General features: G+C 42.9%; 1 protein-coding gene across 7 annotated transcripts in view; it reads left to right on the forward strand.

The window, feature by feature from the left end:
• The window catches only part of KLKB1 (kallikrein B1), a 32,831-nt gene that overhangs the window by 7,260 nt on the left and 4,181 nt on the right, over positions 1-21,390 (forward strand). For 6 of the 7 annotated variants that reach the window (XM_040490002.1, XM_040490003.1, XM_040490000.1 and 3 more), the window contains 10 exons: positions 4,070-4,232; positions 6,042-6,148; positions 9,268-9,427; positions 9,847-9,956; positions 15,266-15,425; positions 16,676-16,785; positions 16,924-17,086; positions 17,186-17,298; positions 17,463-17,631; positions 20,829-21,004. In XM_040490002.1, the coding sequence (XP_040345936.1) occupies positions 4,126-4,232; positions 6,042-6,148; positions 9,268-9,427; positions 9,847-9,956; positions 15,266-15,425; positions 16,676-16,785; positions 16,924-17,086; positions 17,186-17,298; positions 17,463-17,631; positions 20,829-21,004 (1,375 nt within the window). In that variant the 5' untranslated portion in view covers positions 4,070-4,125. The remainder of the gene's footprint in view (positions 1-4,069; positions 4,233-6,041; positions 6,149-9,267; positions 9,428-9,846; positions 9,957-15,265; positions 15,426-16,675; positions 16,786-16,923; positions 17,087-17,185; positions 17,299-17,462; positions 17,632-20,828; positions 21,005-21,390) is intronic. The other variant, XM_040490006.1, reaches the window with a different exon arrangement.

Below are 21,390 nucleotides of genomic sequence, written 5' to 3' on the forward strand. Positions count from 1 at the left end.
TGAGTGGATTATCTCTAAGACCTAAGGTTGTGTGTGGGAAAGGAGTAGTTAACAAGAATGCCAGCCCCAGAGAAAGCCACCGAACATACAACTTCGGGAAGGAGGCAGACCCCAAAAGTCAGGACACAAATCCTTTTAATATTCAGAGGCAACTGCTACTTTTCAGATGCAATGCCTTAGACACATGGGCGCTGGGGAGCCCAGAAGTGAGAATGTCTTTGGGCCTGTGTTAACAGAAACTTCTATTTGTAAATGGCTCTCTACAAAGCAGGTCTTAAACACTGAGCCCTCAATTTTTATTATTACCATATTCTACAAATCAGCTTGATCTAAATATTCAGGGTAGGCATTTTGTAGGGTCTGGGTCCGACCCAAGTCGTGTCCTAAGTCCCCGGTGCGTATTTGTACTCTTTCAGGCCACTGGGGAACTACTTCAGAAATGAAAGTATTGGGTTTAAGTTTAAATTAGTAAATCGTCCATTTGAGTAGTTCTGGTTTCAGTATCGGGGTTTGAACTTGTTTCCCTTTCTATCTGTTCCATTAAATGTTCAGGGAATACAGATGGTTCTGGACACTGTTTATCATTCATTGTTATAGAATGTCGTTTTCTCTGAGCCACCGTTATGGGTAGATTTTGAGTCTGTGTTCACTTAAGAAGACCACACCTCACTGATTATTTACTTCCCCCCCCCCCCCAGATGTATGGCTAAGATATAAATACCTCTTGGGTAAGGGTTACATTTGTAAAGGACTATAATTTCTTCAGGAAGAAGCTGACCCCCCCCCTTCTAAATGGAAATCTGCTCCCATGTCTAATCGCTTTTACCATGGTCATTACCATATACGAATCCACTGAATACTGAGGAGTAAGAAGCCAGAGATGCTACAGACTATGGCCACTTCAATTTTATCTTTTTGGCAAAAAAAAAAATTATCCTAGTAAAATTAGAGGTGCAGGTAAGCAGCAAACGAGAAAGCGCACATTGAAGTCCTACATTACAGAAATGGCCACTGTTAAAAATCTTTTTTAGTCCTTGAGATATTTTTCTACACGTCTCTTTACACCTTTGACGAAGATGTTATTAATTTTAGATACTTTTTTATAACTCACCTTTCCATTTATAGCTATCTTTTTATGTACGTGACATTTTTTGCAGCCCAGTAATCTTCCTTACTCGTGGTATTTTTGTATGCACATGCTTATACACATTCAGTTATTTCTGTAGAACAACATTTTGGAAATAAGCAATGTTAGGTACGAGGCTGTGTGAATATTTTAGAAGGTTTTGTGATATACGTAATGGAATTATCTTTCACAAGGGTGACTCTCCAGTTAGCCGTCTCCACCAGCAGATAAGAGTAATCACATACCCCAATTAGGTCAACTCCAGTAGTGAACCATTGTTTTGTGACTGGTGGGTAAAATGGCATCTGTTGTTTTAACTTGCCTAATCTTTATGATCCTTACCATTTTTCATATACTATTTATGTTTCTTTTGTAAATTACCTTCTCATTTCCTTTGCCCAATTTTTATTTATTTTATTTTATTTTATTTTTTTCAACGTTTATTTATTTTTGGGACAGAGAGAGACAGAGCATGAACGGGCGAGGGGCAGAGAGAGAGGGAGACACAGAATCGGAAACAGACTCCAGGCTCTGAGCCATCAGCCCAGAGCCCGACGCGGGGCTCGAACTCACGGACCGCGAGATCGTGACCTGGCTGAAGTCGGACGCTTAACCGACTGCGCCACCCAGGCGCCCCTCCTTTGCCCAATTTTTAAACAATACGGTATTTTTCTTCTCATTGATGATGCGTTTTTGGTTTGTTTGTTTTTTTTTTTTTTTTTTTTTACAAGACCAAATAACCCGCTGGAAGTCCATGGACACAGGGGACAGCGTGACATAGTTTATGTTATGGGATAACTTGCGTAACTGCTTTAAAACTCTAAAACACGATACAAACAAGCCTATCACCGTTATCTCATCATCGTCCTTACCAATTTTTGAGGATAAGCAAGAACACCTATTAGAACGTTCCCCCCAGTCTGCTCCAATGTTGGTCGGTTTCCAGTTGCACCTTCCCATCAGCCGAGTCACGTGGCCGAATGGGAACTCCCAGGCTGGCACAGGCCGTTGTTGGCACGCACGTTTGTGCGCTGCGAAGGGGGAGGATGGCCGCTTGATAACTGCGCATCAGCCGCATGCACCAGTTGTCTGAAACACAGGTCACTTTGCAGGTAACACTGTCACCGGACTGGCCGCTCAGTGTTTTGGGTGTCTCTGAAATCTGGGCCTGTACACTTGGCAACTTGTATTCCCATAAGCTTCCACCTGAAGAGATGCCTGCTTTTTCTAAATATAAAACTTGCCCAAGGGATAGTCATCTTAGCCACACCACCGAGAGGAAGAGAAGCGAGTCGCGATCTTGCCGGGTTAGGTCATCGTAATAGAGCTCAGGGCCAGAATCCCCAGAGGGGTGGGATAGTGTAAGAGGGCATTTTAATCTTCAGTGCGTAATGAAACACGTGTCTAAGCTGCCCATTCCCCGGAGGGCAGTGCGAAAATAGAGGTCCTGGAGGATGAACAAAGTTATCATTGGCGTATCTTGTGGTTAACGGACGATTGACTGGCAAGCAAGTGTGCTGTCTAGCTGGAAAAGCTTATTAAGCGGACTTTAAAGTGAGCCTTTCATCAAAAATAAATAAACATTAAAAAAAGGTGGGGGGGAGGGGCGGGTGCGCCTGGGTGGCTCAGTCAGTTAAGCTTCCGACTTCAGCTCAGGTCACGATCTCCCCGTCCATGGGTTCGAGCCCCGCGTCGGGCTCTGTGTGGCAGCTCAGAGCCTGGAGCCTGCTTCGGATTCTGTGTCTCCCTCTCTCTCTCTCCCCCTGCCCCCACTCTTGCTCTGCCTCTGTTCTCTCTTTCTCAAAAATAAACATTAAAAAAAAGAAAGCGGTTCTTTCAAGGTAAACCCAGATTCATGCATGAAAGGTTTACTTTTAATATATGAAACAGTAGAGCAGTAAAGGTATCCCTTGATATTCTCAAAACACGTGAGATGCGGGGTCCTTTAGAATGGCGACCAATTGCAGACAGCAAATAGTTCAGAATGGATTTTCAGGGTAGCATAGGCCTGCCTTTGCATTTGCTCATAGAAGCCAAGCGAATAAATGTCTCCTCTGTACGAGCGGACTAAATACCCAATGACTCGTAGTTTGCTGACATTACACTGAGATGGGGAACATTGAACATTGCATGCTGGGAAAAGGAACAGGGCTGGTAGTGAGAAGAATTCGGTTTCTCTTCCTGGACGTTCGTTAGCTACGTGGATCTTGGGCAAATGTGTACTGCTCTGAGACTCAGTTAAAGTCAGAGGCATATAATGAGGTCTGTCCCTAACTTCCCTTACAGAGCTGTTGTGAGAATCTAGCAGGAACGGTTGTTATGAAAGCGTTTTGAAAAAGAGATCATACGTTGTTGTGGGTTTTTTTTTTTCCCCTTAAGTTTCATATTTGACTATAGTTGACACATAATGTTACCTTAGTTTCAGGCGTCCCACATAGTGCTTCAGCCTCTCTCTAGTTAGGCTGGGCTCAACCACAAGTCTATCTACCGTCTGTCACCATACGTACAACACTATTACAGTACCATTGACTGTATTAGCTATGCTGTGCCTTTTACGCCGTGAATTATTCGTTCCGTAACTGGAAGCCTGTTGTTTTCAAGGCATTGTATTTCCATAGCATGTTAGGCAACAGGGAGAAACCAAGCTAGAATTGTATTTGCTTGGGGACAATTTATGGGAAAATTATTGTTTGATTTGATAAAAATCAACCAAGCTTTTTTATATGGAAGTACCCATCGAGTGACTCTTCAATAACACGACACCTTGTTCAAATAGCCACCTCAATATGTGTCATTCCACCTCTCTAATGAAAGTCCTGTTGTGAAGCTCTTTGGATAGTTAGTGGGGGAAGTAAGAAGGTTCACAGCACAGACGTATTTCTATCAAGATAGTTATTTGCATTCATTCCAAGTTAATGTCTCTTTTTGATGATTATACCACAGGCTGCCTGACTCAACTATATAAAAATACCTTCTTCAAAGGTGGGGACCTAACTGCCATGTATACCCCGAATGCCGAGCACTGTCAGATGATGTGCACATTTCATCCGAGGTGCTTGCTCTTCAGCTTTCTTCCTGAAAGTTCCACTAATGACACAGACAAAAGGTAAAAGCTGATATTTCATTATTGGAGAAGCCATCCATGTTTCAAACTAGAGCCAGTGACGTGCAAAAAAGGTGTAGCTATTTCAGGGTTATGTTTCCCAAATGGGGTCCGAGGGCCAGCTTCATTGGAGTCACCTAGAGCGGTTGGTTCTTACATTAGCAGAGTCTTAGGCCACAGCCTTAGACCCCGAACCGTTTGGTCTACTGAACCAGAGTGGCTTGGGCCTGGAAATACACATGCTAGAACAACTGTTGCCTTCGCCTAAAGTAGTAGAAATGAGGCATTGCCTACCCAAGGCCTCGAGGAAAATGCTTGAAAACCATTGGGTTAAGCGATTGTCTCAAGGAAGGGTCTAAAAACAGGTGAATATTTCACCTGAACAAGGAAACATACTTATTGCCTGACTCGTGATCGTGTTGGTGGATAACACGGTCTTAAGAAAATACAACAGAAGGCAAACATGTTGTTGACGATAAAGTTGAGGCATTTCCAGAGCTTGTGACCTCAGGAAAGTTCTGGACTGAAGGGGCCTGTAGTGAATGACTTTGGGCACCTGTGGTACATACATTATGTGTGTGTGGAGGGGGGCATGCGCATACGTGAAAATGCATATTACTGGCATTTTGGAAAAGTAAGAGCACTGGAAAAAATAGTCACTAAAAATCTTATTAGGTCATGCAGCCATGGTTTCATAATCATTTGCTTTCATTTTGTTCAAAATACAGAATGAACATTTCTGTGTTGTTCCGTTTCCAGAAGCCTTTTATCTTAACACCATTTGAATTTAGAAACGAGAAACTAGGGGCGCCTGGGTGGTGCTGTCGGTTAAGCGTCCGACTTCAGCTCAGGTCACGATCTCGCGGTCCATGGGTTCGAGCCCTGCGTCGGGCTCTGGGCTGACCGCTCAGAGCCTGGAGCCTGCTTCCGATTCCGTGTCTCCCTCTCTCTCTGCCCCTCCCCCGTTCATGCTCTGTCTCTCTCTGTCCCAAAAATAAATAAATGTTGAAAAAAAAAATTTAAAAAGAAACGAGAAACTAGATAAACATCCCCTGATTCAACATGGTAAGGGTGTACAGAAAACCCAGACTGTATGTGACAGGCATCAACTTTTCAAATAAAAAGTTGAGTTAGGTTCCAGAATCCTTGTGAAAGATTACCAAGAAGATTGACATCAAAGGCAGAAGTGTTCCATTACTGTGAACTAGAAGGAGTTAATGAGCAAGATGAACACCTTATAGAGAACCAACTCTTATGACCGATTTAATTTCTTACGTGAAAACAGTCACCAGGTGAGAACATAATCCTCCAAAAGTTTAGAAACATGGGGAAAAAAATCATTACCTCTTTAATATGATTGACTTTCTGTACTTAAAAATGTTTTTTTTAAAGAGAAATAATGCTGAGGTTAGGTATTACAAAGCCTGTTAGATTTTATGCAATTGCCTCTAAGAATGTTCTTTCTAGCAAGCGTCAGGGAAGCTCTATTATTTTCCTTATTCCTGGCCACATTTATTAGTGTATAGAAATCGTTAGACAGGGGCGCCTGGGTGGCGCAGTCGGTTCAGCGTCCGACTTCAGCCAGGTCACCATCTCGCGGTCCGTGAGTTCGAGCCCCGCGTCAGGCTCTGGGCTGATGGCTCAGAGCCTGGAGCCTGTTTCCGATTCTGTGTCTCCCTCTCTCTCTGCCCCTCCCCCGTTCATGCTCTGTCTCTCTCTGTCCCAAAAATAAATAAACGTTGAAATCGTTAGACATCTCACCAGTGTGTGTTTATTATTCTGCTCTCTAACTGACAGTACTTTTAAAAACAGATTTGGTTGCTTCTTGAAAGACAGTGCTACGGGAACCCTGCCAAAAATGTCATGGGCAAATACAATTTCTGGACACTCCTTAAAGCAATGCGGCCATCAAATAAGTGGTAAGCTCTTGATTTCTTGATTTCTTATTTGAATGAGTAGGGGGTTCACCTTAAAATAGCTTCTGTTCAATCTCTGTGCTGCCTTGGACTTTTGGAAGGGAGTACTCAGAAGGATAACAGAGATGGGGCACTGTTCTGGATGTGTCCTCCCTCTTGCCTTTACCAGTTACGTGCTTAAGGAGCCTCTATTCTTTACGAGGTTAGCCCTACAGTATAAGATTTGCAGAAAGTGAACCACATTCAAATAATTGCCTCCTTCCCCCACCTCCAGTTGCAGATAAGGCTCTTTAAGAGAACACGGAGAGTGTCTCTATTCCCGTGTTACTTGAGATAATTTGTGCCCCAGTGGTTCTCAATAGTTCTCAACCAGGGGTGACTTTGTCCTTCCTCCAAGGGACATTTGTCACAACGTGGGGAGATGCTGCTGGCATCTAGTGGATGGAGGTCAGAGATGCTGCTAAAGATTCCACATAGGGAAACCCCTATGACAAAGATTTCCTGGTCCCAAATGTCAATAATGCAGAGGTTACAAAACCCCATTATGCCCCCAACCTGAAGGCCTGGGCTCTGTAAACCTTGCTAATAAGAATAATACCTCCAGGGTACCTGGGTGACTCAGTCGGTTAAGCGTCTGATTCTTGATTTCTGCTCAGGTCATGATTTCTGCTCCCATCATGATCTTGTGGTTTGTGGGTTCAAGCCCCACATCAGGCTCTATACTGATGGTGTGGAGCCTGCTTGGGATTCTCTCTCTCTCTCTCTCTCTCTCTCTCTCATCCTCTCTACCTCTCTCTCTCCTCCTCCCACTTGCTCATGTATGTGTGCTCTCTCTCTCTTTCTCAAAATAAATAAAGAAACTTAAAAAAAAAAAAAGAATGAGACTTCTTCAAAAAAAAAATGTGAGGACTAAGAGGCCAGGAAATTTAAATTCTAACACTTATTGCTACTAATGTCTTGTGAAACATTTCCGACCCTATCCTAATTTAAGGCAAATGAACCATTTGCCTGACATCGCTGATCTGAAAGTGAAAGGTACAGAAAAGAATCTCTCAATTGATGGGCTGGCAGAACCTTCAGATAACCATGTTGTGACTATGTATCACTGCTGTTTTACTTTTACTGCTTACAGTTAATTCTGTACTTTCATATTTCAGGTGTTTTAAAGTTTTTACAATTTTTTTTAAATGTTTATTTACTTTTGAGAGAGACAGAGAGAGAGAGAGAGACAGAGCATGAGCAGGGGAGGGGCAGAGAGAGAGGGAGACACAGACTCCCAAGCAGGCTCCAGGGTCTGAGCTACTAGTACAGAGCCCGAGGCGGGGCTGGAACGCATGAACAGTGAGATCATGACCTGAGCCGAAGTTGGAGGCTTCACTGACTGAGCCACCCAGGGGCCCCCTAAAGTTTTGGGGTTTTTTTTTTATCCTTCCTTCCCCAGTTACCACCAACCACTCCCTCAATACTCATGCATATGCATCCGCAGTTTGTATAGTATCCAGTCCTTCGTTATAAACATGGGGATCTGACTTAGCCAATATGTGGCTTACCTGAGGACGAGTACATGTCCCATTTTATAAGATCAAATTTATGTCCTCATACAACTTAATGTAAATTATTCAATTAAGCATTATTTTTCATTATGTTATAATAAAATTTAAAGAACAATATTTTGCTTTTCTCAATAACTAGTAGTCATTGTTAATTTTTTCCCAAACTCAGTCTTATAGAACTTGATTTAATGTTCCCTTCTAACTCTCCCCGAGTATCTCAAATTAAAGTGAATAATTGCTCCCAAGGACATAAAGTCCCTAAGCTCAGGACCAATTTTCATTTAAACAGTTATTGGTAGATTTATAGCTTTCAATTGATCATAAAGAAAAGTTTTAGTTTGCAATTAACCCATTCCAACTCAGTGAGTTTCTTTTCTCATGCGCACCAGAACTGGAAAGAGACTTCGTTTCTAGAATCTACAGACTCTTGTGTGCGTGAATCACTGTGGATTATCCACTGCTCCACCCACCTCAATATATTGTTTTCCTACTAGTTTGTACATTTTCTGTCTTTCCCACCATTACATGTAGTTTTATGCCTTTTTTAACCATACCCCTGAGGAGTGGAACATTACATCCAATACATTATGGTTTATACTGCTGGTTTCTTTATCCAAGGCTCTAACTAATGTATTTGAGCGCTTTAAAAAAAAAAAAAAAAAAAAGGCCTAGGGGCGCCTGGGTGGCTCAGTCAATTGAGTGGCCGACTTCGGCTCGGGTCATGATCTCACAGGTTCGTGGGTTTGAGCCCTGTGTCGGGCTCTGTGCTGACAGCTCAGAGCCTAGGGCCTGCTTCGGATTGTGTATGTCCCTCCCTCTCTGCCCCTCTCCTGCTTGCACTCTCTCTCTCTCTCTCCCTCTCAAAAATAAGTAATCATTAAAAAAAAGTTTTATAAAAAAATAAATTAAAAAAAGCCTAAATCACAAATTTGGTTCACTGTCTGTTAAAATAATTATCTATATTTTTTGTATATAAGATACATTCCAACTGAAAGGATGCTTAAGTGGAATTTAACCAAATTTTAAAGCAAGAATAAAATTGGATTCCTCATGAATATACAAGAGCTGTTCACCTTTTATGATAACGATTTGACACATGGATGTCAGTGGCAGGGCTTACGGATGAAATTCGCCATCAGGCAGGAGCGGTTGAAAGCCAAGAAGCAAAGTGAGAAGCTTCTTCATTCAGTGCAGGAAGTCAAAGGCACATCAGTTAGTATAACAATGCAAATTCCTAGAACAATCACCAGGGCCCCCATTATTAGCCTCCTTTGCCTTCCTCTGCTTATTGTTAATTCCAGGGTGAACTATTACCCGTATTGTTTTGCACGTACTTTACAATTTGGGAAGCACAGTTACCCCTTCTCCATGGTAGTGCTCTAAAACATATTGGAATGTGCTTATTTCAAGCAGAGTTTGATCATCTAGTGATGTAACAAAAACTCCAAATCCCCTAACTAATGGGGCAGGTGTGAAAAACAGAGTATCATCCTTCAAAACTACCCTAACCGATGATCTACTTCTAGAAGGAAACGGACTGAATTTGCTCTGTGCATCTTGTGTGTACAGCTTGCCATCGAGACATTCATAAAGGAATTGATATGAGAGGAGTCAATTTTAACGTCTCTAAGGTTGAAAGTGTTGAAGAATGCCAAAAAAAGTGCACCAACAGCATTCACTGCCAGTTTTTCACGTACGCCACTCGCACGTTTTACAATGCAGAGTACCGGTGAGTAACATTCATAGCGTCTGTCCTTTCCGATGGTGCTTTTGACATTTAATTGTACGCTTCATAACTTTTTTTTCCGCCCAGTGGAAAACCAAACAGGGCTTTTAGACCTCACCACTCCACTTATTTATGTGCTCAGTTTTGTTGCCAGTTTTTCTAAGGAGAATAACTTCCATCTCTTGGGGAATGAGGGTTTGGTTGAATAATGTCTCCCGCCCCATTCTCACCCGAAGCTTCCTTGGGTAGAGCGGAAAGATGTCTCTCTGATTAATAATACAAACCCCGAACCCACTCATTTGCAAAGTCATTGTTCTGATTGCTTCATTTCCCACCGACCATAGATCCTTTCAACGCAAAATGGGCTTCTGCGTGCATCTTGCAGTTTGGGGAGAGAAGTAACCTCTTTTCTCCACATTCAGGAACACCTGCCTTTTAAAGCACAGTGCAGGAGGAACACCCACCAGTATAAAGCTCCTGGCTAACGTGGCATCTGGATTCTCCCTGAAGCCCTGTGCACTCTCAGAAATTGGTAATTGTATGCCTACTATTTCATTTTCTTTTCTAAAAAAATTTTTAACGTTTATTTATTTTTAAGAGACAGAGAGACAGGGTGCGAGTGGGAGAGGGGCAGAGAGAGAGGGAGACACAGAATCCGAAGCAGGTTCCAGGCTCTGAGCCATCAGCACAGAGCCCAACGCGGGGCTCGAACTCACGAGTGTGTGGCTACCAGTTCCCTGTGTGATTGTAGTAAGCAGACTTAGAGTCTCCCAAAGATGTCCCCACTTATTTCCTGCAACACGTGAATATGTCACCTTACGTGTCAAAAGACGTTTGTAGATGTGATTTTGAGATGGGAGATGGTTCTACATTATGTGCGTGGGCTCAATGTAGTCACAGGAGTCCCTATAAGAGAAAAAGGAAGACAGAAGCATCGGAGAGAGGGAGAGAGATTTGAAGATGTTGTACCACTGGCTTTCAAGATAGAGAAAGGATCCACAAGCCAAGGAATGATGGTAACCTTTAGAAGCTGGAAGAGGCAAGGAAACAGGTCCTCCTATAGAGCTTCCCGAAGGAACAAAATCCTGCCGACATCTTGATTTTATCCCAGTGAGACCCATTTTGGCCTTCTGATTTCCAGAACTGTGAGCTAATATATTTGGGTTGTTTGAAGCCACTGGGCTTGTGATAAGTGGTCACAGCAGCAATAGAAAACCAGTACAGTTACATTGCGGGGAAAACAAGAAGGTCATCTCCGGGCAGTGTCCACTGTCTAGTGAACCCACTCTACCATAATGAATCAGCAAAGTGCTATAGTTTCAGACATTCAGGTAATTTCGATGGAATTATCCAGAAAATCGTCATGACCTGCCACCAGATTTAGCGTATCAGAGTGTTAACGATAAGATGTTGCTGAAACCAAATCACCAATGGCCAATGCCACACGGCATCCAGTGCCAACTCTGTGCCAGGATCGGCGTCAGGTGCTGGGCTAGGTCCCCTCTGCAGGAGGTTAAGAACTTGACAACAGCGCATCTCTTCTCCTGTTTCCTTTTCCTGTTTCCTCCTCTGTTTCCTTTTCCCTCGGGCACACCCCCCTCCATGGTGTGTACCAGATTTCCAGCTCAAATTTACTGAATATTTCATTTTTAACATTGATATTCGGTCCTTTTTTTTAAAAAAAAAGTATAATTTCTATCTCTTTATTGATACCCTTTCTTTGGCAAGACAATGTTTTCATACTTTCTTCAGTTTTTTAAACACGGCTTCCTTTAGTTTTTCGAACATATTTAAGATAGCTGGCTTGAAGTCTTTGTACAGTACAGGAGGAAGTTTGTACTTCCTCAGCAAGGGTTTATATTAACTGCCTTTTTTTTTTTTTTTTTTTTGCGTATGGGCCATTCTTTCTTGTTTCTTTGCATGGCTTGTAATTTTTTGAAAAAAATCGAGACCTTTTTTTTACAACTTTTTTAAAATGTTTATTTATTTTTAAGAGAGAGAGACCCAGGGGCGCCTGGATGGCTCAGCCGGTTGAGCGGCCGACTTCGGCTCAGGTCACGATCTCACGGTCCGTGAGTTCGAGCCCCGAGTCGGGCTCTGTGCTGACAGCTCAGAGCCTGGAGCCTGTTTCCGATTCTGTGTCTCCCTCTCTCTGACCCTCCCCCGTTCATGCTCTGTCTCTCTCTGTCTCAAAAATAAATAAATGTTAAAAAAAAAAATTAAAAAAAAAAGAGAGAGAGAGACCCAGAGTGCAAGTGGGGAAGGGGAGAGAGAGAGGGAGACACAGAATGCGAAGCAGGCTCCAGGCCCTGAGTTGCCAGCACAGAGCCCGACCTGGGGCTCGAGATCATGACCTGAGCTGAAGTCGGAAGCTTGACCGACTGAGCCACCCAGGTGCCCCAAGACCTTTTAAATAATAGCATATGGTCACCCTGGAAATCAAGTTCCCTCCTTCCCCAGAGTCTGCTGTTGTTACTGCTTTTTGTTGTTACTATTTGTTTGGTGACTTTTCTGAACTAACTCCGTAAAGGATTTATTCTTTGGAGTCTATGGCCACTGACTGATGTTTCCACTTAGTTTTCTTAATAGTCACCTAATGATTGGACGAGGACTTCCTTAGATGCCTGCCGTCAATAAGTTTCTCAATCTTTGAGGTGGGGCTTTTTGTGAATTTCGGAGCATGCTTTCAACGTTCAGACAGGCATTTCACAACTTTACCAGGGCCTTTTCTTTCTGCTGACGCAGGGCGAAACATCAGCCAGCCTGAGAGCCTAGGACTTTCTCAAATCTTTGGGGGGCACAAGCACAGCCCTGGTTATGCCACACAGCCCTGTACTTGCACACGGCCTTCCAGATTCCCAGGAATATGTCCAAGATTTTCACCACCACCTTCTTTCCCCTGGTTTCCCTTTTAAGATCTTTTATGAGCCTGTTGTTTGTTCCAGCTGTGATTAATGCCCTAGGAAGCTGCAATGTTACATAATCGCCCCTGTTTGTTTGTTCTAGACAAACACTTGCAAGGAAAAGGCTGTGAGTTAACACTGAAGAAGCTCTGAGCGATGGAAAATAAACTCAGTCCTTGCGAGTGGGATTTTCCCAAGAATTTCCAGACAAGTCAAATAATGGCATTTGACTGGGGATGCAGATGGGACATTGGAGCAGCCCCAGCCCCATTCTGCCCGCTCCAGGGCTGCGGGACTGCTGGTCTCTTTTCCGCATGATTGTGAGGCTGTTTTCAAGGCTTTCATGGAGCTGGGGAGGGGAGAACTGGAACAGGGCAAACTAAAACCCCACAAAACTCATCCTTCTTTTTTAAAAATTCTTTTTAACCTTCATTTATTTTTGAGAGAGAGAGAGAGAGAGAGGAAGAGGAACCAAGAGAGAGGGAAACACAGAATCTGAAGCAGGCTCCAAGCTCTGAGCTGTCAGCATAAGACCCCCACTGCGGGTCTTGAACTCATGAACTGCAAGATCATGACCTGAGCCAAAGCTGGACGCTTAACGACTTGAGCCACCCAGGCGCCCCATTTAAAATTTTATTTTTTATTTTTTATTTATTTTTGAGAGGGAGAGAGACAGAATGCTAGCGGGGGAGGGGAGGAACACAGAGAGAGGGAGACACAGAATCCGAAGCAGGCTCCAGGCTCTGAGCTGTCAGCCCAAAGCCTTCTGCAACTATCCTTTTTTCTTGATGTTTATTTAATTTATTTTAGGGGACGGGCAGAGAGAGAGAGGGAAAGAGAATCCCAAGCAGTCTCTGGACTGTCAGCACAGAGCCTGACTTGAGGCTCGATCTCTCGGAACTGTGAGATCCTGACGTGAGCCGCAATCAAGGGTCAGATGCTGAACCGACTGAGCCCCGCCCCGGGGGCCCCCAAACTTACTGTTCTTATAGAGAGTCAGCTGTTCTTGAACAAACGCTCCCTGGACGGTTATAATTTGATCAATTTCTAGAGTTCCGAAAACATTGATTTTGACAAATAGGCTGGTGCGCCCATCACTTTCATGGAAGAGAGGATTTTCAGAGGCCCTTCGTCTGCCATTCCCACTACGATCCTGTAGTGCTTTTGATAAAACAAATGAAACACACAGGAAAAGTAGCTCTGAAAAAGAAAACGGTCTTTCAAACAAGATAGCCCCTGGCTTGTTACCATCTGGATGGGTCAGATAGGGACTCAAATTGTATTCAGTTCTGTGTTGCCTACTTCCTCGGCAGCGATGGATGCCCAGGGCACTTCAAAACGGGGTACCAGGACTGTAAGAAATCTAGAAGCAATGGAAAACAAAAAGTGGCTCAAGGGACAGGTTAAAGGTATTTAACCTGAAAAAGAGTCAGGATGACTATCTGAATTCTTTGTTTATAAAGGGCTGTCTTTGGAGAAAGGATTAGACTAATGTGAGTGGCTCCATTAGGTAGATGTAGGTAGAAGCTACCATGAAGGAAATAAAGAAAGAAAAAACAATCCTAACACCTAGAACGGTCCAGAAAAGAATTAGGCCTTGTCAGGGGTGCCTGGGTGGCTCAGTCAGTTAAGCGCCCCAGCTTCGACTCAGGTCATGATCTCACGGTTCATGAATTCGAGCCCTTTGTCGGGTTCTGTGCTGACAGCTCAGAGCCTGGAACCTGATTTCAATTCTGTCTCTCTCTCTCTCTCTGCCTATCCCCTACTCATGCTCTGTGTCTCTCTCTCTCTCTCTCAAAAATAAATAAATCTTAAAAAAATTTTTAAAGGAAAAGAATTGGACCTTGTCATGAGGAAGTGAGCTCTTATCACTATAAATATCTCAGAAAAGTTGAACAACTTGTCACATACGTCCTTCAGGGGATATAGTTGTAGGTTGGCACAAGTTTTCTTTCAGCTTCCAGAATCTGTGTTTTGGGGGGTTTTTTTTTGTTTTTTTTTTTTTTAAAGATTTAATTAGTTGAAGCCTCATTTCCTAGACTGCCCACATGTAGGTATTATGTCACGGGAGGTACTTTCTCTTAATACAACTATGTTCATTTAAACTGGGACTCCTTTTGTCCTTCCTGCAAATGCTATAATTATTCTTCAGGCTCCCATCATTTTAATAACATTTATGTTATCAAATTGAGTAAACTTAGTAAATAATATGAACACAAATAAAAACGTAATTTAGAATTAAGATTATATTGGGGCACCTGGGTGGCTCAGTCGGTTAATCGCCAGACTTCAGCTCAGGTCATGATCTCGCAGCTTGTGGGTTCAAGCCCCGCGTCGGGCTCTGTGCTGACAGTTCAGAGCCGGGAGCCTGCTTCAGATTCTGCGTCTCCCTCTCTCTCTGCCCTCCCCTGCTTGCGCTCTCTCTCTCTCTCTCAAAAATAAATAAACATTAAAAAAAAAAAAAGATTACATAAGGATAATGAAGGTGGGTTTTCTCCTATTTTTATTTTTTGGTCACCTGATATTTTTGTTAAACGCTTTTTATTAAGATCTTTTTCATAATACTCGGGAAAATACCACACAAAACCTTCTGCTCCTAAGGCCTGGAATTCAGGGTCGAGGTACCACAAAGAGAATGTGAGGATAGGCTGAGTAACCTAAATATTTTGCACTGGTCGGCCTGCGGCTGGACACACAGGTTGAGCTGTTTCATTTCTCTGACATGGGAGTCGATCTTTTATCGGATTTAGCCCAATTTTTCCTTCTTCCGAATGGCAAACAACAAGTCTGAGGGTATTTCAACAGACATTCTCCCCCCTCGAGGATGTCTAGCGTTATGAATAGCAAACAGTCATCATGTCCTTTCGTTACGATGACAAAGTACAGTCACCTGAGCATCGCGCGGTTTGAGGACTGTCTTCCCTCTGTGAGTTCCCAGGTTGCCACAGGAACATTTTCCAGCATCTCGCCTTCTCGGATGTGGACGTTGCCAGAGTGGTTACCCCGGATGCTTTTGTATGCCAAACCATTTGCACCTATCATCCTAACTGCCTCTTCTTTACGTTCCACACAAAGGCATGGCATCTGGAACCGCAAAGGTAAGAATGTGCGACGTTTGCTACCGTCCGGTCATCGCCGTCTTTCTAGTTTGAGTGTTTGAGAACTTCTGGGAATTTCGCGCAGAGCGCTCGAAGCCGCAGCAAGCCCTTTTCCGCCAGGTGCAGGTTAGTTAGGAACTTCATTGACTTTTCCACCTATGTTCTTTTTTTTCCTTTTTCTTTTTCTTCTTTTTTTTTTTTAATGTTTGTTTATTTTTGAGAGAGACGGAGAGAGAGCGTGTGCAAGTGGGGGAGGGGCAGAGAGGAGATTGGGAGATAGAGAATCCCAAGCAGGCTCCCCAGAGACGTGGGGCTCAAATTCACGAACAATAGAGCATGACGTGAGCCAAAACCAACTCAAAACCAAAAGTCAGACACTTGGGGGCGCCTGGGTCACTCAGTTGGTTAAGTGTCCAGCTTCGGCTCAGGTTATGATCTCGCGGTTCAGGGGTTCGAGTCCCATGTCGGGCTGTTGACAATTAAGGCCTTTGTGTTCCCTCATTTTAAAAATCATAGAAAAAGGGCACCTGGGTGGCTCAGTCGGTTAAGCATCCGACTTCAGCTCAGGTCATGATCTCACACTCCGTGAGTTCGAGCCCTGCGTCGGGCTCTGGGCTGACAGCTCAGAGCCTGGAGCTTGCTTTGAGTTCTGTGTCTCCCTCTCTCTCTGTCCCTCCCCCGTTCATGCTCTGTCTCTCTCTCTGTCTCAAAAATAAATAAAAACATTAAAAAATTACTAAATACATTGAAATATAATCATGTTGCCTACTTTTTTCCATTATTCAATTCAAATTGTATGAGACTCAGGCTTCAGGGTTCTACACTGAAGATATTAACAAAAGCACAAAAATCTTGGACTTAAAAAAGTCCTATGGGGCGCCTGGGTGGCTCATTCAGTTAAGCATCTGACTTCACCTCAGATCATGGTCTCCCGGCTCATGGGTTCGAGCCCTGAGTCCGGCTCTGTTCTGACAGCTCAGAACCTGGACCCTGCTTTGGATTCTGTGTCTCCCTCTCTCTCTGTCCCTCCCCCACTTGATCTCGCTCTCTCACTCACTCTCTCTCTCAAAAATAAATAAAACATAAAGTTGTTTTGTTTTTTTAAACAGAAGAGTTTCTCAGAAGAATAAATTTTGCAGAGGTGCTTTTCAAAACGGGAGGTGCTTTGTTTGGTGTTTGCCTTTAACGCAATTTTTTTTTTTTTTTTTTTGCTTTTTTTTTTTTTTTTTTTTTTTTTTTTTTGTTAATAGAAACGTTTGCTTTCTTAAGACTTCCAAAAGCGGGACACCAAGTTCCCCTACTCCTCAGGAAAACACCATGTCTGGATACAGCCTTTTAACCTGCAAGCAAAGTTTGCCTGGTAATGTGATTCAATGATGATAGTGATCTTTTAACAAGTAATAGCAACGAAACAATCCTCAGTGTACCAACGACTTGTGTAGATGTGGCTTAACTGCTGCTTTCATTTAATGCCTTTTTATGTCTCTGATTCACACAGAGCCCTGCCATTCCAAAATTTACTCAGGAGTTGCTTTTGAAGGGGAAGAGTTGAATGTAACCTTTGTTGAAGGAGTGAATGTTTGCCAAGAGACTTGTACTAAGACGATTCGCTGTCAGTTTTTTACTTATTCTTTACTCCCAGAAGACTGTAGAAGAAAGAAGTTAGTGAACATTCATTTTTCACAGACAGTCGGCAAGCCAATTTCATGAATGATCCTCCTCTGTGAAGGTTTAATCTTTATACCGATCCTTTTATCTAGGTGTAAGTGTTCCTTACGATTATCTTTGGATGGGTCCCCAACTAGGATTACGTACGGGACACGAGCGAGCTCTGGTTATTCTTTGAGGCTGTGTAAAAGTGGGGACGGTTCTGGTGAGTAAGCCTCACTTTTTCATGGAACTGTAAAGGCTTGTCTGTGTTATTTTGATAGCTTGCTTAGTCTTAAACAATAGAACGGTGTACTTTGTTTCCCTTGGCTCCAGAGAACTCTGATTCACCTCTAATTCCAACCATTAACTTTAACACTCTCTTTTCAGTCTGCTCAGCAAAAACAGACACACGCATTGTTGGAGGGACCAACTCCTCCTGGGGAGAGTGGCCTTGGCAAGTTAGCCTGCAAGTGAAGCTGACAGCCCGGAGCCACCTGTGTGGAGGGTCAATCATCGGACACCAGTGGGTCCTAACTGCCGCCCATTGCTTTGATGGGTAAGTTTTGGGTGCGTCCTATCCAGGGTCTTATCTTGCCTTTTCGTTTTGAAAACTCTAAGTTCAGGGTCTAGATCATCATGTCCGTTTATTGATCAAAGTTTATTCTTCTTGAATAAAAGACATTTCAAGCGAGGGCTTGTATTCACAATGGTGAACAACGAGGTAGGGCCTGTCTGAGCACTGAAAGATCTGAGCCATCAGCACGCAGTGTGGCCTCTTTGCAGGAATGCCTGACATTCCTGGGGGGTGTCACTCCTGCTTTAAAGCAAAACGAAAAATGCCCTGTCTGCTGCTACCTCCATTTACCGCTCCCTAAATGTATTCTTCAAAGACTTTGTTTTCAGGCCTGTAGAGATTTACTTTCAGCTCTCTGATTCACAAATACACTAAATAACATTAATAGTGAAAACAAAAATGCGATAGTTTGTAACCTCTATATTTCAGAGAATAAAATCTGATGCAACCTTTCTACTTTATTGGGCAAATTGTACATGTGGCAGGGTTTTAAAGTTTTAAAACACTTAGGCTTTGCAGTTAGAACAGGGCAGCTCTCACAATTACCAGAAGTACGAATGACCCTGGGCGGTTTGTAAATCTCTCTTAGCTTTATTTTCCTATCTGTGAAATATGAATAATAATAGTATCTAATTCACAAGGTTGTTAGATGAAGTGACAAACTTAAAATGCTAAGTACTATACTTGGAACATAAAATTTTTTAAAAAAATAAGCTATAATTAAATAAGAAATGTAAAAATGGACAAAGCATAGGAATAAGCAAGAAATACTAACAGCTCTAAAATAAAAGCTAGTTGATCTCTCTCAAAAAGTGTTTTGTTTTCGTAAAATTCTCCCTCTTCCCCTGTCTAAAGGGTAGGGCCCGGGTTGCATGTATCAGGATTGAGGATACAGTTGCTGAAATAAGGGTCAGTGGCAGGGATGGGCAGAGCAAGGCTCCTTCATGGTTGCCAATTAGCAGCATGGACCCCCAGTTAGCGGAGGATGGGCGTTGCTAAGGGGAAGGCTACTGACCTGAAAGGAAAGACCCTGAGAAGGGAAATGGTAGGTCCCCTTTTTTACTAAATGCATGCAATTGGGGGTCAGGAATTTTCGTGTTTTTTTTTTTCCAGCTTTGCTGAGATATAATTGATACATAACCTTGTATAAATGTAAGGTGTGCAATGTAATGATTTCACATATGCATGTATTGCAAAATGATTAGCATATTAAGGTTAGGTGACACATCCATCCATCCATCACCACACAGAAATACTTGTGTGTGTGTGTGTGTGTGTGTGTGTGGTGAGAACTTTTACGATTCACGACTCTCAGCAGCTTTCAAATATTTCAAGTATTGTTAACTCTAGTCACCATGGTGTACATTAGGTCCCTAGACTTCATTCGTGTTATAACTGGAAGACTGTATCCTTTGGCCACTTTCACTCATTCCTGCCATGACACTGTCCTGAAAACCACCAATCTGTTCTCTGCATCTATGAGTTCAGTTTTTTAGATTCCACATACAAGTGAAAACATGTAACATTTGTCTTTCTCGGACTTATTTCATTTAACATAATACCCTTAAGTCTCATCCATGTTGTTACAAATTACAGGATTTCCTTCTTTTTATGGCTGAATAATATTCCATCATATATCTATATATAAGTATATGTATACATACACACACAGACACATGCCTAAATATGTATGTGCACTTATATGCATATGTATAATACATTTATGTATATCTATGTGTATATGGAGACATAGTACATATATTATGCCACATTTTCTTTATGCTTTCATCCATTGAGGGACACTTAGGTTGTTTCCAGATTTTGGCTACTGTAAATAATGCTGTTATGAAGGGAGTACGGATATCCCTCAAAGTAGTATTTTCATTTTCTTTGAATATATAACCAGAAGCAGAATTGTTGGATCTTCAGGTAGTTCTATTTTTTCATTTTTGAGGAACCCCCCATACTGTCTTCCACAGTGACTGTAGCACTTTACATTAAGAACTTTCATTCTTGGGACACCTGGGTAGCTCAGCTGGTTAAGTGTCCAACTTCCTCTCAGGTCATGATTTTGTGGTTCGTGAGTTCAAGCCCTGCATGGGGCTCTGTGCTGACAGCTTGGAGCCTGGAGCCTGCTTTGAATTCTGTGTCTCCCTCTTTCTCTGGGCGCTAGCCCCTCACATTCTGTCTCTCTCTCTCAAAAATAAACAAACATTAAAAACAATAATAAAAAAAAAAGAACCTTCCTTCTTGAAGACTCAGTGTTGTTAAGTTTATAAGAGATAATATCCACGGAAACACTGATTTAATTGAAAGACAACCACTTTGCCCCTATCTGCATGGTTTCCTCTAGAGTTTTATGCAAATATATCTTGTATCTCTCACTTCATGGTGATAAGAATGTCCCAATCTTTACACAAGATAAGACTTAGCTTTTGATCACAGTTTTAGACTTCCTTTGTATATACTCATATTTTATTTATTATTATTTTCTTAGGTTTATTTTATGTTTGAGAGAGAGAGAGAGAGAGCGCGCGCAAGTGGGAGAGGGCAGAGAGAGAGGGAGACACAGAATCTGAAGCAGGCTGTAGGCTCTGGGCTGTCAGCACAGAGCCCATCACGGGGCTTGAACTCACGGACCGCGAGATCATGACCTGAGCCGAAGTCAGACACTTAACCGACTGAGCCACCCAGGCGCCCCTAGATAGATACATTTTAAATAACGCTGAAGCCTCCCTAATTTGCCCAACGGCGGGGGCGGCCGGGGTAGGGGGGCTTGTGTAACACGGGTCCGACCTCTTGAGGATTCTGGATTTCATGGAAGCAACTGCTTTCAGGTTTGGTGAACTGAGCAGGATTTTCCCACAATCACCTGTGAGTCTCTCCCAACCAGTTTCTCTCAGAACTGGGACAGCAACATTCTTCTATCTTGACCTACAGTAAGCATGGAATAACTACAGAAATGTCCATTCTCAGTGTTTTTAACTAAAATCTTCAGAGTTTCCGTACCGCTGCTGGTGGGGATGGCACGTTGCCAGGAAGCGAAATTAGGTGAGTAAAGATAACCCGTAGCATTTTCTTCCCAGTTCTTTTTTTGAAAGGTGAAGCGACAGGAAAAGGGACCAATATCAGAGGCCAGTCTTTCTGGGGTCAAATAGGTATTTGCTTCTTTCTCCCAGGCTTCCCCTGCAGGACGTTTGGCGTGTTTACAGTGGCATTTTTAATCTGTCCCAGATAACAACAGAAACGCCTTTCTCACGAATAAAGGAGATGATTATTCACCCAAATTACAAAATGTCAGACAGTGGTGATGATCTTGCCTTGATAAGACTTGAGCCTCCTTTGAATTACACAGGTACGCGGCGTATTCGATCGAGGAGAAGCTAGACATCTGAGTTCAGCGGTTTACATTTTCACACCCGTTTGAATGAGAGGGCAGAATGTGGACAGATTGTCTTTATTTCCTGGTGGGTGGGGCTGGAAGAAAGGTGAGAATTGCCAAGGAAGGGAACATCTGTGATCTGGATAAATAGCTTCTACTTAAGGGTCAAGAAACATCAGTTGGCTTCTTCAGGGAGGAATACAACCACCGATCCGTTATTGAAATAAGGCAACATCGGAAATGGCCATTTGGGAAGCCTGGCTCGCTTTGGCACAAGTAGCGGAATTACCACTGCCTGGGGCATATTAGGAATACAGGAAGGCAGACGGGGCCAGATCCTAATTCCCAGGTCGAACGTG

The sequence above is a fragment of the Herpailurus yagouaroundi genome, unplaced genomic scaffold, assembly GCF_014898765.1.
Source record: "Herpailurus yagouaroundi ecotype Mexico unplaced genomic scaffold, PumYag 181, whole genome shotgun sequence".
NCBI lineage: Eukaryota > Metazoa > Chordata > Mammalia > Carnivora > Felidae > Herpailurus > Herpailurus yagouaroundi.